The 18,060-nt window shown below is 34.4% G+C and overlaps 1 protein-coding gene across 8 annotated transcripts in view; it reads right to left on the reverse strand.

Moving 5' to 3' along the window:
• The window catches only part of RGS7 (regulator of G protein signaling 7), a gene marked incomplete at both ends in the record, with an annotated part of 260,514 nt that overhangs the window by 110,104 nt on the left and 132,350 nt on the right, over positions 1-18,060 (reverse strand). For 7 of the 8 annotated variants that reach the window (XM_082758438.1, XM_082758432.1, XM_082758437.1 and 4 more), the window contains one exon: positions 3,622-3,672. The exons of the other annotated variant lie outside the window; for it this stretch is intronic. In XM_082758438.1, the coding sequence (XP_082614564.1) occupies positions 3,622-3,672 (51 nt within the window). The remainder of the gene's footprint in view (positions 1-3,621; positions 3,673-18,060) is intronic. 8 annotated transcript variants of the gene reach the window in all.

The following is an 18,060-nucleotide window of genomic DNA, read 5'->3' on the forward strand; positions in this document are numbered from 1 at the left end:
TTTCTTTAAAATTTCTCATACCAGCTTAGCTTTTTACTACCATCATCATTGCATTTTCTGAATTGTTGAAGAGATATTCATCAAGGACTAGTAACACTTCTGAGTATAATTCTTGTCATCCAAGCGCATAGCGAACTCCAACTGACAGCCCAAAGGAGCTGGTCTAAGGCACTCAGAACTCAAGGCTGCATATCCTGAAGCTGGGTGCAGTACTACAGCTCTTCTACGGCAACCAACCAGTAATGAAGTGAATTCAGCCAAGTAATTTACATTGGTTTTGCAGATGTCAGTAAATTAAAGGCTCTTTCTGAGACACATAAGTAGAAATTTTTCATGGGTTAAGTATGAAATACATATTTGTATATAGCACACATTTAACTGTGAAAATACTGATTATTCTTCACTAAACCGAGAATTGATACTGATTCCTCTCATTAAAAGACAACAGCATGATTTACTGATAGCATGTTGTAATGATAGGGAACAGACAAATCAAGTGTCTTGCCAAAGAGCATCAAAGAAATCAGTGCAAGAACCAAGTACAGAACCAGTATCTTGGAGATTTCAGCTGACACTTTTAAATCAGCTCATCATCCTTTTTTGTTCTGTTTTTTTCCTATGGACTAAAAGGATTTCATTCTATAGTGTGGTCAACCTGACACATTTCACAGCACTAATTATCTTTTTAAAAAAGAAAAACACAATGTAGAAAAACAGAGTAGATTTTCCGCATTAAGAGTAATTGGCACCATCAGTGAAGAGTCAGCACTTACCCTGTAATGGTCAATTCAACAAACACGTCTAAATGCAAAACCACAAGCTCTTACAATTCTGTAAAAACTCAGTTAATTGCTTCTTTTGGGGTTGAGGTCAGGCTTATTTTTATGACCGAACCAAACTTCCACATTAAAAATAACTCAGATAATTCCTGTTCTTTAAAATTTTACAGATGAGTTATAGGCTGAAACACAAATATTTTTTTTTTTTTTTTACTTTTTTTTAAAGCACATACTGAAAAGCAAACAACATAACAGCAACTGTACATTGCACACAGCTATTCTGGGCACAAACTCTGCTTTGCTCCACTGAAACAACTTCAAATCTGGTATAATTTAGCAGAATCCACCCATCATCTCTAGTTTATTTTGCTGATGGAGATTTACTCAGCAAGCCAAAATCTTTCAAATCTTCCACAGAAAATGTTTTACCACTTATGAAAAATGTGCGTTTTTTTTTTTTTTTTTTTTTTAGTTGAAATTTACATTTGTAACTATTTTTTGCTTGAAATTACTGTTTCAACACTAGCTTTACACTTATTAACACGGTGAAAACAAATGCTGCTGCCAGACCATCTCCTGCCTTTTGTTCTCCCACTATCCATAAAGCAGCCTTCTTCACTGCCATTTAAATGTTATTGGAGTTGTACGCTCTATGCAAAACAAAGGAAAAAAAGCACTACATTTTTATTTTTTTTTTGGGGGGGTTGGAGGGGTTGTTTTGTTTTTATGTACTGCATACTAAGTAAGTTAAATCTATCTATTTGTCCCTTAGATAAGAATTTACATGCCTGGCTTGCATGAATTGTTCACAACACTGACAGATGAGGGCTACAGTAATCTTTAAATTTTTCTGGATATATTGGAATATACTCTCAAAATATGTAAACGAAGGTCTACATTATATTACTGATATCAATACTGGATAGAGATGACAACTTCCAGTGCAAACATAGGGATTATTTACTTATGCATCATAAAATTGCACTGCAGCTTGGTAACAGGACCCTAAGGGGGAGTTTAATAAGACAGCCATAGTTTTTTTCAAAGGCAGACTGGCAAGCTGTTGAAAAGCGGACAGAAGGTAATGGAAATTCAAATGATGGTGACAAAAGCTCCCAGAAATTTAGGGCTTTTCCATGGGAAATTCTGCATTGTCTTGTCTAGAACCAGAATAAAGTCAAAGTCTTCAAAGATTTTATAAACCAGAATACTGTCAGAAGTTTTGTCCTGTAAACAGCTCTTGCTCATCGTCTGTCAGGTTCTGGCAATTCTGAATGTCAACCAAAGGCAATGTTTGGGGTGGCTTGCCTTCTGAAGATTTGCATCCATCCAGCTCCAGATAGATGACTTTGGACTGTCCAGTCCTTGGACCAGGACTGACATGCATAAGACATTTTTGCCATTTTGGATAATTTTTCCACCCATGCAATCTGAGCGGGTTTAATGAAGCTCGTATTAAATTTCTGCGGTGTTCTTGTTACATATGTTAGTAGTTTGTGTGTTTGTTTAATTTTATTTGGGCATCACCATAGGGAACCATTTAGTTTAAGGTTTCAGCTATTCCAAATTTTGCAACAAGATAATCTGAAGAACAGCCTATTCTAGTATTGCAGTTCTTGTTTTAAAAATAAAGGTTAAGCTTCCATAACAAATAAACATAGAATGGCAATCTTTCAAACTCTAATAAAAGTAGATAGTTGAGTGTTTTTTAGTTGACAGCTGAGAAACACAGTATCACACTTATGTCTCAAGTGATCTAAACATTAGCTTCAGGAAGCAAACATACGGCAGTTTAAAGTTATACTAAAATGGCAGCAATTAGTAATCTTTCTGATGTAACAATTCAGATAATTTGTGAACTGCATATTTTCAAATATTGAATTTTATTATATAAAATTATCCAACTATAAACTATAAAACTATCCAAATCATAATCTTAAACTCAGTGATACTACTTTTTTGCTGGAATTCCACAATGATTCCACTTTCATATCTAATATGACAGAAAAATAAAATAAAATTTAAAAAGAAACAAACAAAAAATAGAAATTCCATTCCAAAAACTCTGAAACAAAGAAAGGAAATTATTTTTTTAAATGCTCTTAAGTGGGAAGATTATCTTTCCCCTAACCAAAATAGAATAGGAACTTCCACAAAATTGTATTTCTGATATTCATCATTTTCTACTAGAAACCATTCTTTTCCAGAAAAATTCACATCATATAAAAAGTTTCCCGTAAATCAGGGAAATAAATATCAGACATGCACCAAGCCATAGAAACTGAATTAGCAGCTTGCCACATAAGAAACCCATGGCAGAATTTGGAACCAAATCTTTATTTCCACATCCCAACCCAGCTCACTGAGCAGTGAGCGGTTCTTCCTCACCACACTGATTTTATTTACAGTTTACTCTCCATTTAAGATGCTATAAGTGTCCAAACTTAAAGATACAAATACCGCTCTTGGTATAAGAGCTTTAAATCTGTACAAGAGCATATTTTATTAATTTTATTTATTTATTAATCTACTGGAAAATTCTGTTAAGACAACAGCTTGTGCTTCGCAAACAATTTACTATGACAATGACTTAATTCCTCTTGGAGTAAAACATAAACTAATTTTCCATTAATTAAAGCACTTATCATTTTCATTGTTGGACATCCTCTTGTTTTCCTGGTACATGCTCCAATAAAATGGATAACCAAAATCATGAGATCCTTAGCACAAGTTTCTGAGGTTTGATGCTGTCTGTTTTGCTGTTGATATCACACTGGTCACATGCTACCTGGCCACCCACATCACAACATGTTTTTTCAAACATACAAAGATTAAAAGTTACCTGGATCTTCTATAGATAAGTTCTTTGTCAACCACTGAACAATGTCTGAACCTAGGAACAAAGCAATAGGTATTTTTAGATTAGAAAGTTTTCTCTTCCTATTCTTCAGTTCCCTAGACCTATTGACATTGTTCTACATGCAAGAGACCTCTATATTTTTTTGCTCTGTTTTTCAAGAATCAACTAGAATATTTTTTATACATACATATATATACATATATATGTTTCTCCACAGCTTTGGCAAAAGAAACATGCTACCACTCTTTTCTTTAGGCCAAGATTTATAAAACACAATAGAAAAGTGTATGATACACATAATTTTAAAATTACATTATTGGAAAATGTACATTAAAGAAACTTTTTAAAGTTAATACCAGATTTTCCCCACCTTTCAAATTAGTCTGCAAATCAAACTTAGAAAAGGTAAATGCAACATATGTTGTGATTTTGCAATATATGACAGGTCATTTCTGACAAAAAATCTCCTTGGGACTAATACATACAATTATGAGCTCCTAAAAGAAGCTCCAGTTTATGTCCAGCTCTGCCTTCTGATTTTTTATCTTCTGCTGTAGTGACTTTCAACCCTTTCTGCTGCCTACCAGTGAAACCATATCAATTACCTAAGCATGTACTACTACAACAGTTCTGCCTCATGTGTAAGCTTTTAATAGAATTCATTCATCCTTGGGGTTGAAGCCCTTTCCTTACCACTCCAGATCCTCTACTTCTGTATCCCTACATTTACTCCCTATACTCTTCTTTGTATTTAATTTCCTTAATTTAATTTTTTCTTATGGGCATGTTTTTCCTCCCATCTTAACATCTCCAATACCAGACTCTGTGCTGCCCTTTGCAACACATATCCTTCCAACCCTACCTCCTGATTCTTAACACTGCTGCTCTTGGCTGTGCACTTCCTATCACACTTCAAACTCTCTGTGCCAAGACAAGCTAAAGGAAGTCTCAATTATTAGACTCCAAATTGTAGTTGGACTTCACGACTGTGAACATATTGAATTACAAAACAGATTATGAAGCAGTTCTGCAGACAAAAAGACAATCACATTTATGATTTAAACAACTTTAAATAACAAAAACTGGCCGAAAGGGAAAATGCATTCAGAAGCTCGGGGTAATGCACATGTTCCGTGTTTCATGATGGTTGCAGAATGTCTACTTTTCAGACCAGCAATGTAATGGAAAGACATCACATAATACTTCCTTATAAAAACGGTATTTAAGTTGCTTATCTATTTCTAGGCAGACATAATAATACCATTCTTTTAAAAATCTTACATCTAAAAAGCAAAAAGACAATAAAAGTCTACACAAATATAAAACTAATCAAAATAATAAAATCTCATGAATAGGCAATAATATAAAATATTAGAACCTGCAGATTTCCCCATCACTCCCAACTCAAATTTCTTCCTGTACTCCTAATTATGCATATTTTCCTTTGATTTTATTAAAACAATTAATATGTTGTATTAATAAAGCATTCCAGAGAAGAAAGAAAATCTATTTTTACTCTCTTAGCTGTAAATAATGTAATTTTGCTACTTCAATTTTTTATTAAACTTAATGAATAGCCTTATCATGTATTTCACAAAGCCTAGCTTATTTTATTGTAGCTTTTCATGTGTGTACACATTACTAAATTGATTACATAACAATGAAAACTGTGGAGATTTTACAACCATCTCCAGAGAAGAGATTTTCAATACTTTTTTACATGTATAAGTTTTGACAGATATTAAACTTCAGCAGCAACATTTCTCATAGTATTTACATTGAATTATTTGTTAATTGAGGCAAAATTGCATGCTCCTACTGTAGGATGAATACAAAATGTTACAGGCAGATATTCCTACCTCAAAATATTCTGTATTTGTGAATTTTTACAAATACAATTTCTGCCTTTAAGAAGTTAATGAGGCTGACACTGAAGGATGAATTTTAGCTTAGTGTAAGATAAAACTTCACAGACTTCAATGATGACATTCCAAACTTTGGTACATTTTTTTCATTAGCTAACTAGAGAAATTAGTCAGCCCTAAATATTTTCCTAAACCCTTGAAGGTCAGAGTAAAAATGTAATTAGAGAAACAACATGAGATTTTTTAAAACTGGTTCTTAACTTTGTCTTCCTTCAAATCCTGTAGGCTTCCCCATGAGAAGAATTTTTCTATTTTTTTTATCTCACCTTCAAATGCTTCTTTCCTCTTTACCTGTTCCAAACACTTTCCCACAGTGACACAGCATATTTCTCAGTCCTCAGCTCCAGGCACCATATTTGCCTACATGATCAGAAATTCACTTCCATATGTTACACTGTCTTCTAAATAACAGAGGGAAATGGGATTTCTTGACAACTGTATCATCTGATTCTGAAAGATCATTACCACTCTATTCATATTTTATAATGAAGCTATTCCCCTGATACCCAAAAGCCTGAACTGCAGTTTAAGCCAGCTATCACTCTTGAACACTCCAATGATTTGAGCTGCATTACTTCAGTGACAAAAGCTTAGGTCAATAAATATTAACATATATGCTCTACTTCTAGTGTGAAGTGTATTCAAGTAAAGCAAAGGTGCAAGTATGTCATATCACAAGTGAGAAATCTAGCAGTCCATTTTCCTTTGGGAGATCTTGTGGGAAAATCTAGTCCTAAAGTAATAATAAAGTAATAATAAATCTTTAATAGCTTGCTGTGTGTGTGGTGTTTTTTTTTTTTTTTTTTTTTTTTTTTTTTAGTGGTTGCTTTATATGTCTAATCAACAATGCAATTCCATTCAATCATATCTGTGCTTTTTTCTAAGCTCTAATGTTTATGCAAATGTGTTTCTAAAAGCAAGACCACTGCTATAATTTTTTATTTCAGGAAAAGAACAAGGCAGTTAAACAGGTGAATGCTTTACAGGAAAGGCAATATTTCCTTTGAGTCCTAGCTTTGAAAATCTGGTGACCAGTAAATACAGGCCATTTTTCATACACCACACTTCACATCTACAGGAGAATCATGATCCAAGAATTAGGATGAAAAAGAATTCATTATTTGTAACTGTGCTAACACATGATAAAACACCTTTAACCTTCAACCCTGAATCTATCAAAATGACTAGCTAGAAGGATGATATAAATAGCATGAAAGCTACTGTCTTGGTATTGAACATTTCAAAAAAGGGGGAAAAAAAATAAGATTATTTGGTTTCCAGGCTCGGAGGGAAGCCATAACCCAAAAGATAGAAAAAATTTGCCATGTTAAAATGTAGTCAGATTTTATATAGTATTTAATGTGCCAGTCACAGGTACTGCTTGATAACAAAAACACTAATAATAACATTTTCAAAGGAGATTTTCAAGTGAAATTCCCAAAGTCTCCCTGCCTCGGTTCTGTGAGGTAGGTAAAAGGGAAGCTGGCTGTCAGATCTGTACGGTGTAGAAGATCTTACAGACACCAACTGAATTTTGAAACCCCGAACCCTCACTTGTCATGCAAATTCCTGTATCAAATAAAACTGGACAAAACAAAGTGATCATTCTCAGAAAACATTAGAAACAGGTTTTTAGATTCAGAGCCTTTCAGACAATAGTGAGATTATTTCAATGTCAGTAGCTATCCAGAAAAAGGAAATAAAATTCACCAAGTCCACAAATATGAAAGACTTTCATTTTTTTTCAAGAAAGCAGAAAAAAAAGTGTTTACATTCATAATTCAACACAAATCTCTCAACTGTGTTCTCCATGAAATACATTTGCTGAAAAGCCAACTGGTGATTAATTTTAAAAGAAATTGTTTGAAAATAGCAGTTACTGAAGCTGTCACAATATCTTAAGAAATAGTTTTTGGAGGAAAGTGGGAGCTCTGAAGTCTGCAATGTTAATTTCCAAGTCATAGTCATAAAGTCCAGGGCAAAGCTAAGGTTAGCTTACAGTACATTTAAAAAATGTGTTGATTCTAAACTATGAAAAAATTAGTGGGAATTAGAGATGTATTTTTTGCTATGCAGAGATGCAATGAGCCATGTATACCGTGATCTGATGACAGAAAGGCATAATGAGATCTGCAAAATAAAATCAAAATCAAAATGATCTATCATTTAAAAAAAAATCAAAACATTTTTAGCTGAAGAAGATTGAATTTGTAAGAAAGTGCATTTTATTAATGAAAATCACAAACCATGAGATGACAGAGAAATTTAACTGAGCTACAATGATCTATCACTTCTTAAGGAGACAGGTTCAATCATGCAAAAAAAAAATATTTTTTTCTGCTAATACCTGGATATTGTAAGTAACATCTATTCATTTTGTTACTTGTAGATTTCATAGTATTTACAGATGATGAAGCACATGGAAGTTCCCCTGCACTCCTGATAGCAAGAGAAATTTTATCTTCATCAAGACTTTTGCCATCTGACCTCAGAAGGCCATCTGAACCATTGCAGTGCTTTTCCTGTGCTGTGAGAGCCAGGAGACTGGGTTGGTTTGATGAGTGCATGTGTGCTGAAAGGTTTCAGTACCCAGTTACAGGAAGCTGGAGAATTCTGTGCAGAACAACTCCCTGTAGGGAAAGCTTAATATTGTGCACAAAGAACCAGTTTCTACATATAAGACAATATGACTGTTATTAAATTAATACAGTGACACCACTGCATTTCCATTTTTTTTTTTTTTTGAAGAACTTATGTTATTTTGACTTCTTTCTTCAATACTATTTGCTTTGTCACACTACTCCATGGTGAAATACATCAGGAATTTAAATGTATTTACTGATACACACTTCAAAATCTGTGTTCCTGACTGAAAAATAAAGTGCAATTTCATTCCTCATCACTGATTCAGAAATTGGAAACAGAAAACAGATCATATTAACAGGTAGATCACTTTCTCAGCACTTTCTCTGAGGTTCATCCACTCAGAAAAATTGCTTTCCAGTGGATTTGGACTCTGTGAGGAAGGGCTTTCACTGATGAATGGGGTAAGATGATCCACATTCTCCCTGAAGTTTTCACAGTCACAGATCTCAGAGGATAGGTTGTCACTCAGTTATTTAAGCACAGATGTTTTACAATGTTCTTCCTTTTTCTGAGAAGCATAGCTTCTGTATGAATTCTACATGGATATGCATGAAAGAAATCAAGTACCACACAAATTTTGGGGCAGAAAGGCTGAGGAAAAAAAAAAAAAAAAAGCAATGGCTGTACTATCACCACCAACACTTTTGATATACTTCAAGATCTAAATATATTTTTCCATATTTGTATACATATGGCTTATTTTCAGATTCCCTTTTGCTTATGAGGATCAAGGCAAAAGCGATGATCTGGGGCTGGATATGCTGGTGTGCTTGAATGAACAAGGAGTTATTTCATCTTAAACTATGGTTCTAGTCAGTGCTGAACTGCAATGGATTTCATTCTAATGGATTGCAATGGATTTCATAGAAAGTGATTTCAGGGGTGTTTCATTTGCCCATTTTTCAGTTTCATAAGTAAGGTTATCAAAAATGTTCAGATGGTGAAAAAAGGAAATAAAGGAAATGTCTGACTCTGGAATTCTTTGTATTAATTTAAATGCTTTCCACTTTGAATTTTTATTTAACTTTTTTTTATTATTATTATTTTCTCTATTCCTTTGGATTAATGGAAAACAAATTCATAGATTTAAACCAGCATCATCATTTACCATGAGTAGCAAATGAGCTGAATCTGTGATTTGAATATGTTTCTGATTACATTTACATATTTAACACACTGACTTTTATTGATTAAATGTGCTGGCTTTTAGAAGAAAGAGATCATTGATCAAAGTGCTGTTTGATTAATAACATTTGCATCTCAACTTTCACACATTTATTTCTGCCACTTTCTTTTTTAAGTTACTGATGAAAACAAATGCATAAACTTACTCTTTTGACTTATTACAACTGAAAGTGCCCGACACATTTGTTGTAGTCCACTTACACCTCAAGGAAGTCTGTAGCCAGTTACAGATTTAAAAATCTAATTTTAAAAATACTCCTAGCTGTACAGAGGATATGAAATATCTGAAATATCTTTATGAATTTAATCAAGTACAAAAAATAAACAGTTTTCCAGCTTTAAAGCAACATAATAAGCTGCAAGTGTTTTTTGTTGTTGTTTGTTTGTTTGTTTTTGTTTGTTGTTGTTGTTGTTGTTGTTTGTTTTTTTTCCAGCGAAGATGCACACAGAAATTTGCACAAATAAAACCTCAAATGAGTCATCCTATTGCTTTTGAATGGGACACTTTCATTCTAATCTCTAAGCAATCCTCAAAAATACTCAAGCCTAGAATGACAGAAAGAACACGTTCTTCTGGCTAGCATAACCCTGTGAAGAACAACTTGTTTCTTGATATTGTTAAGTTACTGAATCTCTGCTCCAGTTTCTTTTTCTTTCTCAAAGTTTCTTTTATTTTCATATTGTGAAAGAGCTAATACAGGATATGAAAAACCTCTCCTACTTCCCACACCTGTATAAAAACATCCAGTAGTGCAGACCGACAAAATCCATTAACGTAAATTCTGCAGTCACACCTTGTCTCATAACCAATCTTCAGAAACAGAAATCACATTCAAAAAAAAAAACACATGAAAATGGTAGCTAAACATGGCTGCATCTGTGCCCACCCTTTCTCCTAACAGCACCCATCCACACAGGCCAATGTTTTCTCCAGCAAAAGGAACTTGTGCATCGTTTGCCTCTAAAGCTTCTCAAATGACATCCTCCACTCAGATCTCAACAGCCACAAGTGACTGTTTTACAGATGACACTAGCTGTTCATAATTGGCAATGTACCAGTAACCACAGATGGGACCTCTATAATTTCAAGGCTGATATAAAAAGCACTAAAGATTAGCATCTTGCTGAAGAACCCTGCTTCGTGTTAAACCCTTGCAAGACAAGAGTGATGCTGTTTGGAAAAACTATGTGCTCTGAAAACCCAGCACAGCCTTTCTCTTGTAAAGGAATTTCTATGCTTTTCTTCAAAATGTTATAAAGCCATGTGATCTTGTTTGGCTATCATGAAATATCAGTGTTCAGGTGACACAGATAAAGACACTTTTGTACATTCCCTTGGTAACAGAACTTCATAATTTTTTCTATGTGAAAACTCTCTGTGGGAAGAAAAAAAAAAAAAAGAATCAGGACACAGGAAATATAAGTAAAAATCTGAACACCATAAGGTTGCCCAGAAGAAATCTTTTAGAAGGAATTTCATCTCCAAATAGACAAAACAAAGAAACAAATGAAACAAACAAAGAAACTTATTTTTAAATACTGTATACTCCAAGTAAATCTTCTAAAGTCTGAGATAAGCAAGGAGCCCAGGAGGTTTATCAATGAGACCTTGATTTCTAGTCCATTAAAAATATCACGTAATGGTAAAAGATTACAAGCTAAATGACTTTGTGTTTTCTTTATTATTAGGACCCATCCCTCTTCTCCTCTCAACCTTCCAAACACAAACCCATTTACATACGACTAAGAGAGAAACAGTCAAGAATTCAGCAGTCCATCATATTCTCCTTTTCCCAATACCTTTAGGAGCTCTCAAGCTAAATTCCATCCTACGGTTTGGAGCAGTCCCCATGTTAGGGCAGGAACCCTCCCAGCACAGAATGTAACAATCCAGTGCTCTTCCAAAAGGAATGTACTTCCCAAAAGGTTTATGTACTGCATAAACCAACAGACTGTACTGCAACCTCTCTGCCAAATCTTGCAAGTGAGGGCCCAGCCACCAAAAATTTTTGGTTTCTCGTCTCTCTCAGTGACAACGTAACTTCTTTACAGAAGGAATAAAAAACTCAGTGAAAAAAAATAGTCTCCACCACCTACTGTTTGTGGTGTTCCCTAAAGCATGAGGTAACCTTCATCCAAATCTGCTCAGGCACAGTCAGCTCCAGACATTTGAATGTGAATGTCTCCATCTTGTTTTTTAATGAATATTGTTAGGGCTCCTTTTAATTCATTTTACTGGAGCCTTAAGTGTTAAATAGTTTAGAAGATAACAGGAGAAAATTTATCACCCTGTTGGGAAGGATACCTATGGGGGGAGCTGAGTACCTGGAGTCCCCTCCCTACTGCAGTCAGTGCTGGTTTACGGAAAGTAGAACAGCATCTAAGTGCTTCTGTGGAACCTGCTGTGGTGAGAGTATGAGAGCATGAGAGCAGACTCCCTCAAGAAAAGCATTCAGATGTAAAGGAGGAAGTGGATGAATTTAACCTCTAGTTATGAAATAACATGTAAAAGGGCAGCAATAACATCACTGTGGCATGACTACCTTGAACTCTCACTCTAAAATTCAACCAAGATCTGTTAATTACTTCAGGAAAATTAACAACACATTTTTGGAGAAAAAAAAAATCTGCTTACTGTTAATAGTTTATCTGTCTTTATTTTTTAATTTATTAGATGTTTCACTGTGTTTTGCTGGCAACTTGGTATAGAAAATAGGTAAATCAATAAGCACAAATTTTTGGAGTTCACTGCTATGAAGATACCACAAAATTGCATTGATCACCTCCTAAGAGTTTTTTCTTAACTAGCAAGCAAGTTTCAGAGTAAATAAATAATGATTTATTGATAGTATTATGGTGGAAGCTTCTCAGAGGAAAGCATCACCAAACTTATTTTATTTTATTTTATTTTATTTTATTTTATTTTATTTTATTTTATTTTATTTTATTTTATTTTATTTTATTTTATTTTATTTTATTCTGTCTTTCTTTATCTGGTATATTTCTATGCAACTGAAAATATTGAAATTAAGCTTTCCAATAAGTCATCAGTAGCTGAAATTTCTAAATACAGGTAATGCCTGTGGAGAAGTAAAAATAATATATTTAGGCTTGTTTTTGTTCAGTGCATGAAGACAGGAACAAGCACTGTAAACAAAATTTCTTCAAAATTTATAGCCCTTCTTAACAATGGTGTCCATGCATAAAAACTAAAGAAATCTTATTTTATGATTTACAGCTTTTAACTCTCAATTACTTTAGTTTATACCTGCTTAAAGTAAAAACATATTAATTAATTTGGGATTTTTTTTGAGAATGAATGCAAAAACTCACTGTATCCAATTGGAGATTTTATTTATACTGCTTTTACAGATTCCACAATTATAATGCCTTGAAAAGAAAGCTAACTGTAAAAAAAAAAAAATCATCAAAGCATCAGCAGCACTATCGAAAGCAAACTTACTAACTTTCTGTAGTGTTGTCATCACACACTGCAGCTTCTGGCCTCTCAATTTTTCCCAAATTAAATATCACTATTAGTCAAATGAGTTCTTTCTCTCATATACATATAAGTAACTGTCTGCAAGTGCATGTTGATAGTCTCTACAATATTAATACCCTTGCAATAAACAGCTTTACATACTTATCTTTATATCAACCGTTTGAAAATAAAATGTAAAAACAGCCTCCAATAAAAAAGGCTTTGTGAGTCTTCACACTATTGCTTCAAACAATTCTTTTTTTTTTTTTTTTTTTTTTTTTAATTTCACTTCAATATGTTTAAGAAATATGAAATCGTTCTTCTAACTCTTGCCGTACTGCCCCCCAAAGACACCCACACACATATGTCAATGGAAGGAAGTGAGGCAGCAATGTAATTTTTACTAGGCACTTCACATCCACAAAGGAAAATCATAAAGACCTAATTCAGGAGTAATAGGAGTACATATATAAATGATATACCATTTGACTTGTGATTTTGACTCTCAGAAGAAAGCCAGTGGAGACAGTTTTGACATTTGCCCAGCAGCAATGTCAATGTGCTTCCTTCATCATAGAATTCCTACACAATAATAGTTAATTTATACAGCTGGTTTGGAAATGTTTTTTTTTCCATCACTGCTATTTCAAAACAGTCTTTCAATGACTCATGCTCTTACTGTTCTCTACATTTAAGGTTCTGAAAAGTGATGTCCAAAAAAACCTTTTTGATCATCACAGATTTATTGAATAACCCAAGCCATTTCACTTGGTTATTTTGACTATAATACGCCCTTCAAAAAGATTTAATGATGCTAAATACAACAGCATAACGTGATGTTATGCAGAAACTCCTCATGCAAGCTGGAGAATTAAATACGAAGAACCCAGTAGTTCCCCAAGAACTTGCTCGTTAGCCAGCCATTCTCACAGCTACAGAAATATGTCCAATGGGTAAATTCATTCTTAATAAGAGATGCTACAACACGATAGTTGCACAAAGATAGCACTCAATGTGGGGTGCCAGCTATAAGAGAAAGCCCCAAAACACATATTTCATGATGAATTGCAGAATAAAAATACTTTGGCCAAAGTAATCATAAGTTTTTCTTTTCTCGGTGCTTTTAATTTGAAAACTTATGTCACAATGTTCCATGGTCTCCAGCATGGACCAGGTATTTTTCAGATAATAGCAATAAATACAAAACATAAGATATGAGAAAGATGAAACTGAGTAGAAGCTTTCATCCTTAATCCTAGGATTCAACTGTTACAACAGAAATGTCACTAACTATGATCAGAACATTGCTCAAGGCTTATTTTATTTATTTATTTTTTTTCCTATTTGAAATATGAAATATTTTAATATTCAATAGACTATAGAAAGTTCAAATGAATTTCTATTTTTGATTAAGCCATGCTGGATGTTTTTGTGCTATTTCCTCCAAATCCATTACTATTTTAATACTGCTATGTCTCAGAGTTTGCACTTCAAAGATCTGCTGCGGGGCTACATTTTCCAAAAGGAAAAGAAATGAAGTTATTCAAATTGTAAGTACCTATAGTTTGAACCATTTGTCTGATTGAAAATCCAACCTCATTCAGCTTTTACCAAAATATGGCATTGTTTCAGAACTTTATTATGCTCAAGTGCTTGGCATAATAAAAAAGCATTTACATCATACAGCATAGAATGAACTATGTTAGAAATAAAATTGATCTTTGCTCTAGCTTGATATTTCCATCAAATTCAGTGTATTTTCCATTTGCAGTCTTTCATCTCTATTCAGACTATGAATTATTTTATTCTGTCAATAATTATGATGTTCTACTGTCTGAAGTAGATGTGACTTTTCTCAGAGCAATAAAAATCTCATGGTTCTTCTCAAGGTAGTTCTTTACACATGCATCTCAGCTATTTTGTCACAATGAAGGCAAAATATATTAGCTCTTGAGCATAATTCCCAAAGATTCACTAAAATGTAATGTGTGCTGACAGCTGAAATTTTCAGACATTATCTATCCATCAGTGGAGATTTATCAAAAATTTAAATAAGCATGAACTACCATTTTAATATACAATCAAATGCTCTTGGGTTTAAAATATACTTAATCATACCATCCATAGTAAGTATGATATTTCTGCCTAAAATTGAAAATTGAAGCATGGTATGTGCTTATATATATGAATACTTATACCGAACTTTTTTTTTTTTCTATAAACTATGTTCCTTCCAATCAAAAATAAGCTTAGCAAACTAAGAAGTAAAACTTACAGAAAATAAAACCCTCTACATTTTAGTTTAACAAGTTGATGCCTTTGCTGCTCTGTATGCACGGGGACATCCACATGAGCATTTGTGAGATATTAATTGCAGCCCTGTATCTAGTATTGGCTCTTTGTCTATGATATTTTTGTATGAATTAAAAGGCTTTCTGCTTTTACAAGTAACTTGGTACCATATTAACCAAATGTCTCTTAGAATCAAAACATTTTGTTTTCCATCAGTATCAGCTTCTGACAGTGACCATGGAGCCCTCACTAAACGCTCCATTTTAGTTGCCTTTTCCTGGTGCTTGGATAAAGTAATGACTGCTGCAAAAACCTCCTGCCTCCTTTCATCCTTATCTTCACATTCATTATGTGCAGAGCTACCATTTGATATATTAATCCATTGGCTTGCAGGGAATAATTGGAAGTTTATGTGAGAAGGTAGGAGAGAGTCAGCCATCTGTTATCAGGTAGATGAACAACAAAAAAGACATTATTCTGAACAATGCTGGATCACTAACCTGTGGTGTGACTGTTTGCAGGTGAGAGGGTTTTTATTTATCTTTGTACTAAAGATAATAGTTCCCCATACTTCACTGTGGATTTGGGGGGCTGAAGGAAGGGAAGTGTGTTGAAAAGATTGGCCTTTAAGTATTGGTATAATAAATAATACTATGTGTCCTTATTTGTCATATTATTTTATTGTACATGTCCATGTTTAATTTCATTTGGATGGAAGAGCTGAAAATGGATGGTATCCTGCTGTTAACACAAAATGGGTCTTTTATAACTTAATCTTGTGAGTGCTGAAGCTCTTTGTGAGGATGAGGCTGTAGCTCTTTTTCTTTCCCCTTTTTTCACAAAATGCAGAGAAAAATTAAGTTCATACTGTTGCCTAGGAGTATGCAGTGACGTGAATACTACTTTTAGCACCTGTTGCGTCTTTGCTGTTTACACTGTAAGAGTAAGAATAAATAGTAGGAAGAGGTAAAAAAAAAAAAACAAAAAACTTTCTATTGAAACGTATACTAAACTATTTACAGGTCTATCCAAACCAGCAGTTCTGTCCCTCTTCTTCCCATCCTCCATATTTTATTTATATTTTGGCTTACCTCTCCATGTAATATTTTAAGATACATATTCTATCTAAAATTGTTGATGATCACCATTTCTAAATGGTGACCTAAACATCAATTACAGACTCAGGAATGGATGGGAAAATAAAAGCAGAATCAGTAAAGAAATATAAAGCAAACAGGTATCCAGTACCAGGACTGCTGTTTATCAGGAAGGTCAAAGCAGACACAACTCCTGACACAAGTCAGTCAACTAAGGAGCTCTGCTGTCTAAATGCAATATGGTCCCAAGCCTGGGAGGAAGTGGGCAAGCAGAGGTGTGGGAAAAAAAAAAAATGTTCTTGTTCAATATTCTGACATGCTGAACAGAGCTAAAATGAGCTCAGCATTAGAAGTAATAAATAAATAAATAAATAAATAAATAAATAAATAAATAAATAAATAAAGCGCTAGCAGCCCTCTACTTTAAGAAGAAATAGAAGATGACAAAAAAAAATTAAAATGTAAAGTATTTATTCACAAATCATATCCTGTTCAATCTGGCAACTGTGACAAACGTAATTCTCCTGGTACCCTACTGACAAAAAATAAATTGATGGAGAACAACAAAGGGTACTTCTGCCCAGACTAGCAAATAGCGTGATGATGGCAGTAAGCAGATCATTTCCCAAGGCTTGGTATTCTGGGAACGGAGCCATTCTTCTCTCCAAGATACAGGGGAAAAGGAGTAATAGTAAGATGACTAATAAGATGTATTATTGGTATAAAAGAGGATGAATACAGGTCACTAAGTAAGAAAAGATTTAAGTAGATTACCCCTTCCAATTTCTGCTTTACTTTGCATTAGGCAGGTTTATACTTAGAAACCAAGTATAAACCAGGCTGTATTTAGTCCTCCTTTCTGTTATGCTAATTCTACTTGACCTTACATAGAAATGAGCTTCTGTCAAATACCAATAAATAAATATCTGCCACAGCACTATTTTCAATAAATAATCTCCAATGGACGAGAATAAAGGCTGTTGCTTACCTGTGACTTTTTTTGTTTTGTTGCACCTGCTATGTTGCTCTTTTTTACAGCTGCCAAACTGGCATTTTTGGTCCTTTTCACTGGCTCAACTGAGCACACATCTGTAGCTGTGACGGCATTCACAGCAATAATTTTCTGTGCCACAAGTCTTCCTCTATAAAATTCTTGGACTGGCAAATGGTGTCACTCATCTGCTCTGCATCTCCTTAATGCTCACCAGCCTCTAACAGGAGGTCAGCCCTGAGCCCGTCCAGCCACACTTGCATGGTGCAGTTTCCCTCAGCTGATAGCATCAGGAAATACAGCAGTTTAAGGTACAGAATTAGTTTGATACACTCACAGGAGAGTTGTATCTCAGGTGAGCAGTTTCTTTTTTGTCAAGTGCACTACAGAATCACAGAATGGTTGAGGTTGGAAGGGACCTACAGAGGTCATCTGGTCCCAGCCTTGCTCAAGCAAGGCCACCCACAGCAGGCTGCCCAGGACAATGTACAGTCAGGTTTTACAAATCTCAAAGGAAGGAGAATCCACAACCTGTGTCAGCGCTCAGTCACCTGCACATTAAAAAAGTGCTTCCTGATGTTTAGACAGAACTTTCTGTGTTCCAGTTTATGCCCAATGCCTCTTGTCCTGTCACTGGGCACCACTGAAAAGGGCCTGGCTCTGATCTCTTTGCACATTGATGAGATTTGCCCCAAGCCTTCTCTTCTCTAGGTTAAAAAGTCCCAGCTCTCAGGGGAGAGATGCTCCAGTCCCTTCATCATTTTTTGTGGATTTTATCAGACAGGCTCTAGCATGTTCACATCT

The sequence above is a fragment of the Aythya marila genome (genome assembly GCF_965140915.1).
Source record: "Aythya marila genome assembly, chromosome: 3".
Lineage (NCBI taxonomy): Eukaryota > Metazoa > Chordata > Aves > Anseriformes > Anatidae > Aythya > Aythya marila.